This window comes from Alligator sinensis, unplaced genomic scaffold (assembly GCF_000455745.1).
Source record: "Alligator sinensis unplaced genomic scaffold, ASM45574v1 scaffold619_1, whole genome shotgun sequence".
NCBI classification, from domain to species: Eukaryota; Metazoa; Chordata; order Crocodylia; family Alligatoridae; genus Alligator; species Alligator sinensis.
Genome location: NW_005842134.1, coordinates 523,430 through 540,303, shown reverse-complemented (window position 1 = coordinate 540,303; position 16,874 = coordinate 523,430). Strand labels below are relative to the sequence as shown.

The window sequence follows — 16,874 nt, the reverse complement described above, 5'->3', positions numbered from 1 at the left end:
GGTTTGCTGGCAGTGGGGACTGTACATGGGGCACTGGAAGCCCAGGCAGGCTGCTAGCTGGCTGGGTGCTGCCCTAGCTCAGAGGGACCCAATCAAACACTTCCCTGAGCCCGCCTGGTCTTACTGTGCACCGCCTCCACCACCTTCTCCACCCACCAGGAAACCCAGCCAGCCTCCTGCCACCTTCCCGCACTGCCCCAGGAGCAAGCCAGCCCATTGCCAGGTGGTCCCAGGAGCCTGCTGAAGGCAGAAGCGGTGAAAGCCAATCCTTTTTTTTTTCTGGTGAAGCCCTGCCCACCTCTCTTGCAGCAAGCCAGTGGGCTGAATGACCCCTGAGCTGCAGTGGGGCCCTGATCCTTCCCTCCATTGTGGTGGTGCCCCCAAGGGTCCCCTGGGCTGGCTGCTAGTGAGCCAGGTGCTGCCCCAGCTCAGAGGCAGCACTTGGCCTGATCCAACTGTTCTCCGAGCCTGCCTGCTGGAAGCCCGCCAGGTGCTGCTCCCCAGGCAGGCTCAGAGAACTAAAGGATCAGGCCATGTGCTGCCTCCAAGTTGGGGCAGCACCCAGCCCATTAATAGCCCACCTGGGGATCCCAGGGGGTGCCACCACCACAGAGGGAAGGACTGGTTCCCCCACTACTCGGAAGCCACTCGGCCTGCTGGCACCTTACCCCCCCAGCCATGAGCAGGCTCTGGCTCAAAAAAAAAAAAAAAAAAAGGATCAGGCGCCTCACTGTAATGTAATGGAAAAATTGAAATGGTGGCTTTCAATTAAAAACCCACCATTTCAATGTAGGGGGCACAGAATAAAACCCTGAGGACTAAACCCCTGCCATGTTTACAAGCACCCCCTCAGCCCTACTCAGACTCATTGCTATTTCAGCTTTAGGCCCCACTCAGCTCCATTAATGTGCCAGAGCACTCCTTGCTATTCCAGTACCTATAACAAACTGCATCACTTAGCTGTGGCTCACACATTAACACAAATGGAAGTAGTTCAACTGTGGCAATGGTGATGTGCTTACAGGGGGAAGAGGGTAACCAGAGAGAATTGGCTTCACTTTGGAGTTGGCCTGCTGTCCCACCACAACCCCCCAGAAACCTTGGAAATTCCTTTGGAGAGTCTTAGGCAAACTGGCCATGGGAAGGCAACAAACGTTAGTCCTGTGACCTGAATGCCCCAAGGAACACAAGCCTAATTTTGTGCCCTTAGCAACTGACTAAGTAAACCAGGGAGAAGTAGGGGAGATTAACTACATTTATTTAGTGAATAAGGTTGCAGTGACTCCTTTGCTAGAATAAGTAGTAAATACATGCTGCTTTAACAACTGGAAGCCATCCAGCCATCTGGGGTGCCTTTACTGCCCTGGGCTCTTGCTTAAGCGTTACTCCATTCCCCTCCTCCAGCCACCATCTACAAACAACAAATCAACTTGAGTTTGGCAATGCTTTTGAGCCAGCCTAGCTGGATCTTCTAGGGCTGCAGGTTAAACCCAGGAGGCTTTACCCTTAGGTTGGTAGGCTGCTAGCTTTGCAGCGAAAACCACTGACTGTTAGTTGTTCCCCAGTACCTTTCCAGAATCCCCCTGGGTACCCAGAAAGACAGACAAGTTTTTGTAAAAGTCACTGTAAGGTAATTACAGCTGCTCAGCTTACTGCAGTACAGAGAACCATGGGATAGGCCCCAGAAGTGCTAGCCATATCTGGGTGAACACGGCACCAGATATGACATGCTAACTTTGCAACATGGCTGCTGATACTTGGGCTAATCTAATCCAGGTGCCCAGATCTGGGTGCCAGTCAGCCAAGTTACCTCAGCAATGAAGACATCCCATTAGGATAGGGCTGGCAACACATCAGGAGTGGCAGGGCAAAATTACCCAGTCGGCCTGACGTGAGCTGGCCCTTCTGACCTGGCTGCTGTTACTTCATCCTGCTGCCTGGTCACCATATGGACAAAGCCCCCAGCCACTGAAATGCTGCCAAAGCCCCAAGTGTATGAGCTGCACAGAATGGCTCTGTGGGCTGGATCTGGCCTGTGAGCCACAAGTTGCCGACCCCTGCCTTTGGATGGCAGGATGAGAAAGACCAGTAGCAATTAAGAACACCCATAACGAAACTGGCAGGGTGGAATGAACACCAATGCATGCTAGTACTTATTATCAAGCAAGGAAATACACAAGAGAGAGGGAACATTTCAGAAGTCATATGTCTGTGTTACCTTGCAATGGCAGTTCTGTCACCCCTTTATGAAAACAGGGGTGACAGACCTGTTCCATCTGGAAGGAAAGCAGCACAGCTGGTGAGAAAGGGGAAAAAACAATTCTGAAATAGTCCTCATAAACAGAGAGGTGGAAAGAGGCCAGTGAGCAGAAAGGGACTGGGCATGGGCTCAGCTGCACAGACCAGGAGTCCTCCCATAGAATCCCCCAAGGAAACAGTTTCGGCTTCCTAGAGGGAGTCATTGATCTAATTTTGCCATGAATCTTAATAGATGTCAACGATCCTGCCAGGGAATTGATAAACTAGGAGGGTGCGGGGCAAGGAGATGGGGAATGCAAGAAATATGTCTCCACTTAATGAGGAACAGATTTGAGATGGGATAGGAAGTTGTATAACACAGTTGCATAACAAGTGTCATGTGCAAGAGAAGCGATTGGGGGGGTGTCTTCAGAGAGCTACACAAAGCTCTGAAACTGTGCCGTTCAAGGAGCCACATATATAAGCTGTCAGTAGAAGGCCACATATATCAGCTGTCAGTAGAAACTGCATAGAGAATGGAAAGAGATGGATTTCTATTGCCTTTGATCCAGAAATGTGAAAGCCTGTTGCGGAGGAAGGGCAGCATCACAACTTTGAGTAAACTGAGACACAGAAAGGAAGGGACTTGCCACATACAGCCACAGCAGAACTGTCAACAGAATCAGACCTCTGGATTCCCAGTATAATACACTATTTGTGGGCCCAGCCACAGAGCATACCCACTACTGTATGAAAACTCCAGGTGTAAGACCTGGTAGGGGCAATAGTAGGAGCAATCAAAGAGCAAGGTGGGAGCTGTGGAGGTAGAGTGGGGAAGTTAATTCCCTCAGTAATACTCAGATGTAGAGCTGCACTCACCATCTCAAATGCCACAAATATTTGAAAGGCAGTCAACAGTTCCTCTAAAAAGTATGCTCCTGTTCAAGCAAAAGTTGACCCAAGGAAGTCCTACAGTCTGTATTGCACAGGAGGGCAGACAAGATGATTGCAGTGCTCCCTTTTGGCCTCATAATCCTCAATCTATACTTTGCATTTGTTTAAGAGTATACATACAACAATTTGCTTCTGCTTCAAATCAAACACCTGGACCATGTTCCACTTGTATTTCTCAGAGGGCAAGTTTTAATGATTTTTTGGCACAGGATCCAACTATATCAGCCAACAAGCCAGACTGTCCCATCTCCAGAGTTGCCGAAACCAGTTAAAGGAACTGTGAGTCAGTGACCAGCTGAAACACACTCCCAATGGTACCCTGGAATGACAGATCCTAACAGAATCACCATTAAGAGAGTCAGCTGCTCTCTTCTCTTCAGCTGTCCATAATGCCTGAATAAAAGCTGCTATAATAATCATAGTATCATAGAAAATTAGGGTTAGAAGGGACCTCAGGAGGTCATCTAGTCCAACACCCTGCTCAAAGCAAGACTAACCCCAATTAGATTCTTCTAGCCCGGAGTTTGTCAATACAGGCCTCAAAAACCTCCAAGGATGGAGATTTCACCGCCTCTCTATGTAACCTGTTCCAGTGCTTCACCACCCTCCTAGTAAGAAAGTTGTTCTTAATATCCAACCTAAACCTTCCTTGCTGCAATCTGAGACCATTTCTCCTTGTTCTGTCATCTGCCACCACTGAGAACAGTCTAGCTCCATCCTCTTTGGAACCACCTTTCAGGTAGTTAAAAGCTGCTATCAAATACTACCTTAGCCTTCTCTTCTGTAGACTAAATAAGCCTAGTTCCCTCAGCCTCTCTTCAGAAGTCATTTACCCCAGCCCCCAAACCATTTTTATTGACCTCCACTGGACTCTCTCCAACTTATCCACATCCTTTCTGTAGTGGGAGGTCCAAAACTGGACACAATACTCCAGATGTGGCTTCACTAGTGCAGAAGAGAGGAGAGAGGTGAATAATTACTTTTCTCCATCTGCTGGCAATGCTCCTTCTAATGCAGCCCAGTATCTTGTTAGCCTTCTTGGCAACAAGGGAACACTGTTGCCTTGTATCCAGTTTATTGTCCACTGTAACCCCCAGGTCCTTTTCTGCAGAACTGCTGCTTAGTCAGTTGGTCCTAAGCCTGTACCAGTGCATGGGATTCTTCTGTCCTAAGTGCAGGACTTTGCACTTGTCCTTGTTGAACCTCATAAGATTTCTTTTGGCCCAATCCTCCAATTCGTCTAGGTCATTCTGAATCCTAGACACTCTGGTACACTTTGTGCCACTGCTACTTATCCCCAGAAAACATCTGTGCCATGCACACTTTGGCATGCAGAAGGTTACCCCAGGTGGGGTAGAGGAGGTTGGGGCCAGCAACTGTGCTGGCCCCAGCAGCCTTACCTGGGGTCTTAAGGGCCTCAGGGAGCTGCAGCCATGGCACTCCTGCAGCTGGGAGCCCAGTCAGCAGCCATGACTCCGGTTGGCCAGGCTCCGGGTTTGGGCAGCACACGCTGCTGTCATGTGCGCCACCATGCTTTTTTTTTGGCATGGGTTTTTTTGACCCCAGGATCTCCCAGGGTCAAATCCCCCTTCACCCCCCTCCTGGCACTGCAAGGTAGCAGCATGAAGAACACATGCATGTGCAGTGTGTGGTGCCACAGACCCATCTGCAGCACCACATACCATACATCCATGGTTATCTGGACACGGCCTCTGAATCCTAATAGGTAGGTCTCATGTAGGAACCTAATGCTTGAAAAGCAAGGACTGTTACATCTCAAACCAGAATGCCAACACTAATTAGGTAGAGAACCAGATGTTAGGCAGTTCCCAATGGCACTACATTATTTAAGCTAGGCAGTAAACGTTACATACAATTAAACTGTCTGCTGTTGTTCTACAGCCAGGTTGCAGTTCCTTAAATTGGAATTTGGCTAGAACCAAACCCTCTTATGCACTCCTCCTATTCTTTTGAGCACCTCTGAGCAATCTTTCATAGCTACAAGTGACATTGATCTCAGCTTCATATCCCACCCAGAAAGATGGCGGCAAAGCAGTTGCGACTGGCTTAGAACAGACTGGAAACTTCCACAAAACTCCAGCTTCCAGGGTGTTTTCAGGAGCACTTGTTTGCAGTGCAAAAGAGACTGTACCCAGGGATGTGTAAAAGCTGGTGAAAATGTAGAAGAGAAACATAAAAGACAGTCAAGGGCTGAAGAAAATGCCTTACACTGAGAAAATCTGAGCTCAGTCAAAAAAAAATCCAGAAGTGACTTGATTATAGTATCTAAGTACCTGTTCAGGGAGAAAACGCCAGATACCAAAAGACATTTTAATCTAGTGGAGAAAGGCATAACCAGAACTAATGGCTGAAAAATTAGGACAAATTCAAAGCTTTAAAAGTGATGACAATTAACCATCAGGAAAAATACCAAAGGAAATGGCAGATTCTGTATCCCTTGACATCTTCCAATCAAGACAGGATGCTTTTCTGGAAGAGACACTTTAGTCACAGACAATCCCTAGAAAAACTGGATGAAATGTAATGGTCTGCAAAATACAGGTCAGATTAGATGATTGTATGGTCCATTCTTACATTAGGCTTTGAATGTATTATGGATGTGAAAACAAAACACTTCTATGAAAGGGAAGTGAATTTGAATATAATGAAGTTTTATCTAGTCACCAGTTTTAATTCAACACTAGGTACATCTACACAAGATGCTTTACTGTGTAGTAGCATAGTTTACTGTGCAGTAAGCACGTTTGTCTACATGTGCACACACTTACTACACAACAAACCTTGCTAATCGTGAGTAAATTTGCCACCTGCAAATACAAGTAGCAAATTTACTTGTGATTACTAACTGCGCAGTAGCACTTGTGTAGACACCTGACTGGGAGGAAATCTGCTCCCAGTGGGTCAGCCAGCTACCAGGAGGTAGGAGATTGCTCTCTGCCCCTGGGAGCTGCCTGCTGCTTGGGCAGTCTTCACCACCCGAGCCAGTATGTCCCTATGCTCCCCCAGGAGCAGGGAGCTCCAAGACCCTGGCTCCAAGATTGCAATTGGGGTGTGGGGGCTGGGAGATCCTTATATCCCAGAGCTGACTCCACAACCGTGGAGCTGGGTCACAGGGCTCAGGCTGGGAGATCCTTATCTCCCAGCGCTGACTCCACAACGGTGGAGCTGGCACTGGGAGATAAAGATCTCTCAGTGCTGGCCCCCTAGTCATAGTCATGGAGCTGCTGCTGGGAGCTCCTGCTGGTGGGGGCTGGAGAGACGGTTCCCCGCCCAGCTCCATGATCAAGATGCTGGGTGGGGAACAGGCTGGGTGTTTCCCACTCAGGTCTGTGAGCAGGGAGATGGGTGGGGAACAGTCTCTCCAGCCCCCACCCAACTCCATGCTGATGGAGCTGAGCAGGGAACAGGCTCCCCAGCCTCTGCCCCACAATTGTGAAGTGGGAGCTGGGAACTGTCCTACTCAGGGGCAGGTCCCAGCCCTGTACAACAACCAGGTCATCAAGGCATGGGGCTTGGAAAGAGGTGCAGGGGTGGTGTAGGTTCCAGCTCCCTGCCCTGATCCGCCAGTAGGGTAGCTAGAAGCGAGCTAGCTGCTAGCCGCCCCAGCAGCGGATCAGGAAAGGGGATGGGGACGGGGATAGGGACTGGGGCCTGCCCCGCCCCGAGCTGTTTTCAAGTCCCCTGCCCCTGATGGAGAGTCTGGCCAGGAGCTCCCTGCTGCCGGGGCAGGGGGACATTATCCCCAGCCTGGGAGCAGGCAGCCCCCCAGGGTCAGGGTGCAACATCCCAGCCTAGGACCGGGAGACAGCTATGTCCTGGCCTAGTGCTCCCTGCCAGCCCCTGGGCTAGCAGCAGGGGTCCACTGCAGGGCCACAGGAAGCAGTAACAGTTTGCTGCCATTAGCAGCAAATCTGCTCCCACTTCCCTGCACATGGAGATGCCTGCCCAGGAGCATTTACTCATGAGTAAACTGCTTCCAGATCTAATGCACATGTAGACATACCCACACAAGAGCAAAGAAGTGGAGAATGAGATGGACCTGTTAAAATCAGAAAGCATCTAGATGGCAGAGGACTAGATTAGAGGTTGAAGTAGCAGCATGCAGCTCCTAGATTAGTTACTCTGAATGCCTAGGTTCTGAAATGGGTCTCCTGATCCCAAACAGGACAGTAGTGTCTGTGAGGAGGAGCTGCAGCCCCTTTGCTTTGTGGGAGACTGATGCAGGTGGTTGGCTGAAGGGCTGGGTGTAAATCACAAGTTCAGAAGAGTCAGCATAATGAACACCACATATCTGCTCCCCTTCCCTTGCCAGCATAGCCCTCCTTCCACTATTACAGACAAATGAACACACTTTCCTCCATCCCTTCCCCACTTTAGCTCCTTCCCCCCACTCTCCCCCACCACAAATTTTCTGGTTGAGTTGCTGTTAACAAAGAACAAGAGAAAAGAGGTTTACAGTGTAAGCCTTGCCCCCTCCTGCCTCCCCTTTTCACTGCCCCATTACCACAACTCCTGGCCTATTATTCCCTCTTGTCTTTCCAAGAAAAGAGACCCCAGAGTGGGGAGCTTAGAAACCTCTTGTTCTTCATCTCCTTACAGCTGGGCAGCCTTTAAGCCAGCAAAACAGGGATTTGACCATGCAAGGTGAATTGGTCCCAAAGTTACTTGCAGGCATTCCCACCTATCCCTCTTCCCCATGTCACTAAATCCTAAAGACAATGAATCAAACAGAAATATTTTTCAGCTGGGTTTCCTCCTGCTACTGCTCACTACTCTAATTCTCAGGAGAGCTGGACATTTGCTAATGAGGTCAACATGACCCAAGTCTAGTTGTGATAGATGGTGCAAGCAGGCAGCTAGTATGTGTCACACAAGAGGTGACATACCAGTGCCTAGAAATGCATTTCTTTCTCCCCTTCCTTGTGTTCTTTAGACCATCTCCATCAGCACTGGACCAACTAGCCAGTGTGGGGCATGTGGTGGGGTCTCAACCTGAGCTCAGACGCCACTCTCCACTAGCTGCTTGCAAGAGAAGTTCAATTATATCCATATACCCCATTGCAGGTTACAGTGAAATTCAGTTATTTAACCTTCTACATGAAACAAGCTAAAATATCATAATGGCCTCGTCTGGCCATAACATCTATAAGGTGAAACCTTTCTGAACAAGTAGGGGTTTTGGGTTCTGGTTTGGGTGCTATTATAGACCCCCATTTTATTTTGTGAACACTTGGAATATATATTGCAATATATACAAGGAAGAACTATGGTCTCCCTAGTCCAGTGCCTCATACGACAATAGTCAATGCCTGATTCTTCATAGGAAGGCACAGAAACATTTATTATACTGTAAGAGTTGTTTCTTTCTGACTCCAACTGTTCTGCTTATTCCCTGAAGCATAAGACTTGAGAGTCCTTGTCATTTTATTCTAGTTAGCATCACCACATCAGGCTCCATTCTTATATGGGGCTTGACACACTGCTAAGGGAGGTCTGTGCGTTAAGAGTGTAATCACTTACGCCTGTCCATTACAGGCCTATAGTTACCTGGGTCCTCCTTCCTCCCCTTCTTAAAAATAGGGACCACATTACTCAGTTTCCAATCCCCCGGCACCTGGCCAGATGCCCACGAATGCTCAGACAGCCAGGCCAAGGGCTCCGCGATGACCCCTGGCAGCTCCCTCAGCACCCTTGGGCGTTAAGAGTGTAATCACTTATGCCTGTCCAAGGCAGATATAAAACACTGTCAGATCAGATCTTGCCACTCACCCCAGCACTGATGTCAGACCATTTTTGCACAAGTGTGAGTGAGTGACAAAGTGAGAGGCAAATGGACAGATGGGCCCATCGTGCTCAGAAAGGGATATTTTCAGAATAGTTAAATTTGTAAAAACTGAGGAGAGTTTTCTCCCATGAGATGGATTTCTCCACAGTATAACCAGAAGAACAAAAATCTTTTTTTCTCTATTGTTATTTTGTACCTCATTTTCTTCAGAGGAAACTGAGTCAGTTTCCTTTGTTTGTCTAAGTTTTACACAGCTACAATAAGAGAGGGGAAAAACACTTGTTTTTAAGTAAATAGGAAAAAAATTCCAAGTTTGTAGAAGATGCAGAAGCTAAAACTACATTTACCTTGGGACAAATAAAAACCTTATTTTAAGTTTGCGTCTGCCCTTTGAAGCTTGCTGAATCAATAACTCTCAAATATCCCACAGCAAGAGGCAGCAGGTTGAATCAAAGCTTTCTAGCCCGTAAGGTCAACACTTTGCTGGGCTCTTCTAACTTCAGCTATTTCCATTTGAGCTAGAGATGTGAAATGCTGAGCTGTATGTGGGAAGGAGAATGTGATTATAATGCAAAGTACAGGTTGGGCCAGGAGCATTGTAACAAACTCTGCTGGTCCCATTTAGGATGTTTCTCCTTTGATCCAATGGCAGCCTTGGGTCTGGAGACCAAAGTTACCAGTGCTGCCTTCTTTGTGAAGCCCATATGCTGTTCTTCCCTGTCTCTGATGCCATGCCCCTAGACAGTCTAGTGTTAAGTCCAGGGCTTACAAAGCTTCATGTGTTTATCCTGATGCCACACATGGAAGCTCCAGCTAGCTACAAAGCATTTATAAGGTCTCCTCTGCACAAATGTAGCTACCCTGCCTGTGCAGTGGGGTGAATAGGAAAGGACAAAGCATGCTCAGCCTGTCCAACCAGTAAGCAGATTCCCATTACTCCCATTATTCCCATTGCTGCCCGATTTCAATTACTAATTCAAGCCAGGCAGCAATTCTTCAATTGGGCCACACCTACTCATTTAGTGATACCAAACCTCTCTCATACAGCACTTCTCATCTGTAGCTCACAATGCCTTACAAGAGCAGGTTGAGATCATTGTCACCATTTTCTGGATGGGGAATGGAGGTGCAGAGACTTGCTAAGTCCACAGCAGGTCAGTAGCAGATCTAGGAAAAGAGCTCTGTTTTCCTGAATAACAGTCTGGTGCTCTGTACATTAGTCAATACTGCAACTTAGCTAAGTGAAGAGTTTTGATGTCTTCTCCTGGATCACTCCCCTTTGAGCGTCCCATCCCCTGAGGAATCCACTTCCTTTAATCTGCCTTGCTATGTTCTTCCTCTGTGGGCCTGAGAGCAGGAAGGGTTTCTTGGTTATTACTTGTTTGCAAGGGGAGTGCCTTTCCATCCTGCCCGTTGCTCTCACTGCAACAGTCCCTTTTAGGAGACGCATGCATTCCCCACTCTCCCTCCATGCAGGAGCCAAGAGATGCAGCCTCCAGACCAGCCCTATGCTACCACAGATCCTAAGATTCATGTCTGGGGTAGCAGCAGCCAGAGGGATCCCTAAGGCAGGAAGTTTCCAAGGGTAAGGCAGGAAGCTCTTAGTTTCCAGCTGCACAACCCATGGCAGAGCAGGCAAGTCACAATGTGTAAACAGACATCACCTAAAAATCACTTTCATTCTGGTGTATCAATAGAGCACCAGCTCATGGTGAGCTGTCACAGATATTATAGATATATTACAGATGAGCTGTCACAATGCCGCCCTGATAGGTTCACAGTGCTTTCCACTGTACACCCAGACCAGACCACTCCATGCAATGCCACTCTGAAGCCCACGTCCAGTCAGCTCGGTCTGTTAGGTCCAGAGGCAACATGTCCTGACCTGCGCTGTTCATTGTGGAACTGGCAACCAGCCAAAATCACACAGGTCTCAAACCGGCTCCAGCGCCCAGACCCCCATGCCTTCAATGTAATCGTAGCCGCCTAAATGGGACGGGTTGTAATGCGCAATGACCCACATTCTCCCGTCCGGAGTTCCACCAGGGAGCATATCCATGTTCTGTGCTGGCACTGAGAGCCAAACACATCTGCCAGCAGTTAAAGGATTACTGGGATCTGGGGGTTGGTCAGGACCCCGAGGGCCACCTAACCCACCCCTGGAAGACACGGACCAGTCAGGGCTCCCTGTGGTACTTGTCAGCAGCCAGGAAAGCCTCCCCAGAGACTGAAAGCCCCAGGACCCTGCTCTTACCTGTCTTTAAGGTGGACAGACAGTGCCACACATCCGTGGACTGCTTGCACGCCTCCCACAGGGACAGCGAGTAGTGCTCGGAAGTGACCCAGGCGGGACTCAGCAGGGCCACCACGTCCAAGGCGAGGGCGATGAAAACGCAGAACAAGGCAATGAGCTTGAAGGGACGGAAGACGTAGACCTCGTCCGTGGACATCCTCGCAGGTGACAGGCAGATGCCAGGCTCCCTCCGGCGGGCTCGGGGGCTGGGGACGCACAGCAAAGTTTGCAGAGATGCGCGCCAGGCGCCCGCGCCTCGCCCCGCCCCCGCCCCGAGCCGGCGGCAGAGGCGAGCCGGCGGCAGAGGCGGGGGCGCCGAGCAACGCTCCGTTCGGGCGCGGTCACGTCAGGGCACCCTCGGGGTCCTAAAGGCATGTGGATTTCGGGGGGCCTTCAGGCTGCTGAAACATGCCAGAGATTTGCGGCTTAGTTTTCTGTCTGCCTCTCCACTTGTTTCTAGTTCCATACGGACACATCCCGCAACCAGTCTCCAATCTGGCAGCCAGCACTACCCGATCACAATAAAATCTTAGGGGAGAAGAGGGCAAAATAGTTCCCTGCTAATGTGTGAAACATGATTTTTCATTTCTACCTAGGAGAACTTTTACAATCTTTGCAATCTCCTATGCCTGATGTGCCTGAAAGCTTGCAATTTATTTATTTTTTTTGCAAATATCTATTTGATCTGATAAAAGATATCTCCCCTGCCACGAGTTTTGATTCCTTTTGCCTACAGACCAATACGGCCACAATCTGGATCCCCGGTAATGTGGCAGGCACCTTCCTGTTACAGAGAGGGGAGGCTCAGGCTGGGATTTCCCAGAAGGGTTGCAACTGAAATGTGACCAGTGTTTCCAGACTGCTCTGCTCTAGACACCCAGATTTGCAAGAACACTGCCTCAGCAGCTGATCACAATCACGTAGCACATGCGGTGCTGAGCTCTACAAAATCTGGTCAGAGGAAGTTTAGTCAGGGCCCTTCCAATATCTGACCCAAGGTATTCCAGCCCTCAAGTCCGATCACTTGAGTCGGAGCCAGCTGACCTGGTTTCCAGCTCCATTTCTTTCCCTGGATCCTGCATGGTGGGAGTGAGAACTTTGCTCCTGTTGGAGTGAGCTGAGTCAGAAAGGCTCCAGGAGAACCTGGCTGGTGCTGGTTTAACAAAATCGTTCTCCCAAGCTCCCCGTGGAACCAGGCAGGAGTGCTCCTTCCTTCCCATCCTGCTGCAGCATGGATCCAGCTTGTCAGCAACAGCAAATACCCAAGTCACTTGAGTCCAGGAGCTGGAGGATTGCCATGTGGGGTGCTCCACAGTTGGTAGCTCCCACCCTTCTCTGTCCTGCTCCCCATCTTACTTCATTCTCCTGCTCATTCTTTGCTTCTCTCCAAGCCCCCGTCTTTCACCTCCCCACTTCCTTACTCACAATCCCTCCCTATTAGTTCCCTTCTGCCTTATTTTACCCATAGCTGCAAATCCCCACAGCCATTTCCTACCCCTCCTTCTCTCCCGGGTCCTCCAGTTTTTGCCTGCTCCCATCCCCTTATATTTAGTCCTCCTCCCATGTAATTCTTGCCCTCCCCAGAAGCACTTTAACTGTGCAATGTCTACATCAGTGGTTCTCAATCTTTTTTGTACCAGGACCCATTTGTAAACATGAATAGCCAGTCCTGACCCATTTCCCTTCACTCATGACCCACTGCTCCCTGCCCCCAGACCCCAGGGTGCGGGGCAGGGGGTAGGTGTTTTGGGGGGCCCCAAGCAGCCCCTTGCAAGCTAGAACTCTGCCAGCCTGCTAGGGAAAAGCCACGGTTTCCTATGTTTTTCTCCTTTAAAGGAGAATCCATTTTTAAAGGTCGTTGATACATTTTTTAAGTTTGTTCACAACCCATTCATATGTTCTTACAACCCACTTTTGGGACACAACCCACAGGATGAGAAACGCTGGTCTAGAGCAGTGGTTTCCAACCTTTTTCTACCACAGACCAGCAAACCGTGGACTGGAAGTGACCGCAGACCGGCAAACCGTGGGCCAGAATTGACTGCAGACCATGGACTGGCAAACTACAGACCAACTTACTGCAGACTGAAAGTCATAATGTGGACCTGCAGCCAACCCTTTTTATACTGTGGACGGGCTGCCACAGTATGCTGGTCACTTCTGGACTTCTGGTCTGGCAGCCAACCCTTTGCGGCCTGGTACTGCTCTGTGGCGTGGCAGTTGGGAATCTCTGGTCTAGAGGACTCAGCCAGAACAGGGCCCCTTCTACTAGGTGCTGCACAAACACACGGTGCAACAGCTCCCCCACCGAAGAACTCACACTACGGATAGTCAGCAGTCCTGTGGCTCCAGTTGAGCAGCCCCACACTTCTGCTTTAGTTTCTAGCTATCTCACTTATTTCTGTAGTAGATGTAAGAAGAGTTACGGAGGATCTGAAATCTGAGATAAGCAGTGTAGGATGTGACAGTAACTGCAGTTTTGGATGCGTGCAGGAGTGAAGAAGATTAAAGACATGACATGCATCGAAGTATTTTTGGGAAGAGGGGGAGACTTCTCTTGTTAATGATGTCTTAATGCCCCACTCCACAGATGAAACAAGGGGACCTCTCCAATTTCACCAGCCCTTTCCTTCACCAGCACAGGTGCATAAGGGGATCATTCAGGCCCGGCTAGGGCATGAATGATTCATGTCCCAGCCCTGCTGCTGGCCCGAGCCCGCACAGAGTCAGATAACCAAAGTTGCATTCCCTTCCCCTTGCTCCTCAGATAAGGTTACTGCCAGACCTGGGGAATTCACACTCCCCAGGCAACCTGCCAGGCTATTTATAGAGCAGCCTGTGTGCTGAGAGGGAAAAGTGAGGGCTGCGCATCAGTGAGTTAGTAGGAGGGCTGCATTCCTTCACGGCATATGGCTAGGCCGACACCCACGCTTTCAACGGGTTCATTCTTTTTAAGGCTTCTGGATACAAATGTAATGTTGGCAAAAGGAACTGAGCTGGCAGCATTGGTGGCTGAAGGCTGATACTTATTCACAAAGCAGGTAACAGTAGGAATAGCTTCTAATGCTGTCTTGTTAGCTATCTTCAACACTTTTCTGGAAATATCACTCCACAGTGTGATGGAAATTCTGGTTTCATGGCCTGTCCAGTTCTTGTGGAAGCTGCCCACAAAATTACTCACTGATGCCAGGGCTAGCTTTGTGATGTGAGCTTCCATCTACTTGGCACTGGACCAAGACCCAACTAACAACCCATCTAAGTTGTTAGTTGTCATACTCTAGCATGTTCCACTCACAAATAGCCAGACCTGGATTGCAACTGGTGGCTCTGGAGAATGGGTTTCACAGATTATAAGGGCAGAAGGGACCATTGTGGTCAATTTGCATCAGGGTCATGAGATCCTAGGGGTTTGCTGTACAATTGTTGGAATGAAAAAGCTACAGGTTGGTGGCTTCACTTGAGGCACACATCATCCTATTATGGGTGGATAAGGAGCGACTTTTCCCCTGGCAAGTTCTTATGGAGGAATTCATGTGTATCATCTGGCTGCCAGCTTTATAGGAGCTCTGCCCTACCACAAGCCATCAGCAAGGTTGAATGTAAAATCCTCAGCATTGATCCTTACACCTTCATCACTTCAGCTAAGTGAACAATTGCATTAGTAGGGAGAAATAGCAGGCTGTTGTCTTCTGGTCTAGCTTCCAGAGCCAGGACAGTTTAAAGCATGCTACACCTGCATGTTCTAGCATGCTCATGTACAGAATGAACAGACAAAGGTGACATTTGTATCTCCCAGTTCGACCAGGATGTCCATGTTAGAGACCGAGTCCCTTAGCCTGTCCAACTCTCCTCCAAGTGAGGCTATCTGCTGAGGAGCTATCAGTGACATGGGATGCTGGCTAGTAACAGAAATAAGCTTGTTTGGCAGTGGGCAACTGTGAAAGTCACCCTGCTCCAAGGGAGAACAAGAGATAGAGGGACCTGTACATACAGCCTCTAACCCCAGAGCAGAACAGATGGAAGTGCCAAGAAGCTGAAATTAAATTTACCTCAGCATATCTCATGTGGCAATTTCTCTCCCATACAAAGGTTTCTTTTTTTGTCTCTCAAGGACACTGAAGGGTACAGTTTCTAATGTCAAAGACTCACTGGGTTTAATAAGTCACCTGCAGGCACTATAGCTGTTCAGGGCATCTATATAGCACCTGTAGGAGCAACCTCTTGAGTCAGTGAACATTGTCCATCATCATGTGCCACTGGTACAACCCCTTGCAGGTGGTGGATACCAGACCATTGGTTAATGTTACAGCAATCACTTTGTGTCTGGGTACCAACAGTCTGGAATGTGTGCTTCCTCCTCCCCACGCTATTCAGAACAGGAGAATATCACTTTCATCTCATTAGATTGTACAACTGACCTGGACAAACTAATCTCCTTCTCCACCCTGTCCAATACCTGATGCTTCCAAGGAAGGCAGTTCCTGCAGACCTGAGTGCAGGGCCGGTCCAAGGGTAATTGGCACCCTAGGTGAACTGTGTACCTCGGCGCCCCCACCACTTCCAATATAGAGGAAAATAAGAAGTCTAGAATGAACTTTGACATGTACTTATTTGAAATAAACAGTAAAACAATAAAAACAAAACATTTTTGTTGAATCTTTCACACTTTTCATTAACCCTAACACAATTATACTGCAAAAACTCTAATAGAATTTATTATAATCCATGTACAATTAAAAATGCCTATATATCTCTCACATGAGTATCCAACCATAATATGCACACAAAGGCTTACCCCAGCTAGACTTACTTTAAAAAATCACATGCGTTCTTACAAGAATTAAATGTAACAATTCAGCAATCCTACTCTGACCATTTCTAGACACAGAAGTCAGAGTCACGAGCTGTAAGATGATATAGGAGTAGGGGTTCACCTTTTAGGATGATGTTGCCAGCGGTATGCTCTTGTCATAAGTCTGCTTGAGAGTTGAAAAGGTAGGAGTTGTGATTCTAGTGATCTTTCCTCTGAGATCTTTTCAGAGGTCTTTCTTCCCTTACCAAACCAAAGATTTAGACCAGGGTGGAGCTGTAGCTGGCCAGGAATGTTAATTAAAATTATGTTCCTGTTATTTTGTTCTACATATAATTTTGGCACCCCCCCCCAAATTTTGGCACCCTAGACAGCTGCCTAGTTCACCTAATGGTTGGATCAGCCCTGCCTGAGTGCACTCAGTTGGTTGTGCAATGCTGTATGACTAACATTTCCTGCCTGATCCCAGCAGTTGATCAGTTTATGCCCTGAGGCACGAGAGTTAATTATACTGTCTTAGTTTATGCATATGTGAATGGTGTTAATCTCAGCAAAGAGCCTGAATGTAGTGAAACCTGTAGTTTGTAATCTTGGTCCAGTCTCAGTTTGGTACACAGCTGCCCCCCTTATTAATATTCTCAGGCTGGTCAACACTACGAAGTTTTGCTGGCAGACCTCCAGTGCATGCAAAGTACCTTAGCAGTGGCAGAGCCTACCCTTCTGAGGAAAGAATTACCCCACCCCTGCTGATAAAAGTAAGGCCTCTGTCATCA

The 16,874-nt window shown here is 48.5% G+C and overlaps 1 protein-coding gene across 1 annotated transcript in view; it reads right to left on the bottom strand.

The window, feature by feature from the left end:
• The window catches only part of LOC102372642 (transmembrane protein 47-like), a 24,331-nt gene extending 12,754 nt beyond the window's left edge, over positions 1-11,577 (bottom strand). The window contains exon 1 of the mRNA XM_006025157.3: positions 11,253-11,577. Coding sequence (XP_006025219.1) covers positions 11,253-11,448 — 196 coding nt within the window. The 5' untranslated portion in view covers positions 11,449-11,577. The remainder of the gene's footprint in view (positions 1-11,252) is intronic.
• Positions 11,578-16,874: the final 5,297 nt, after the last annotated feature.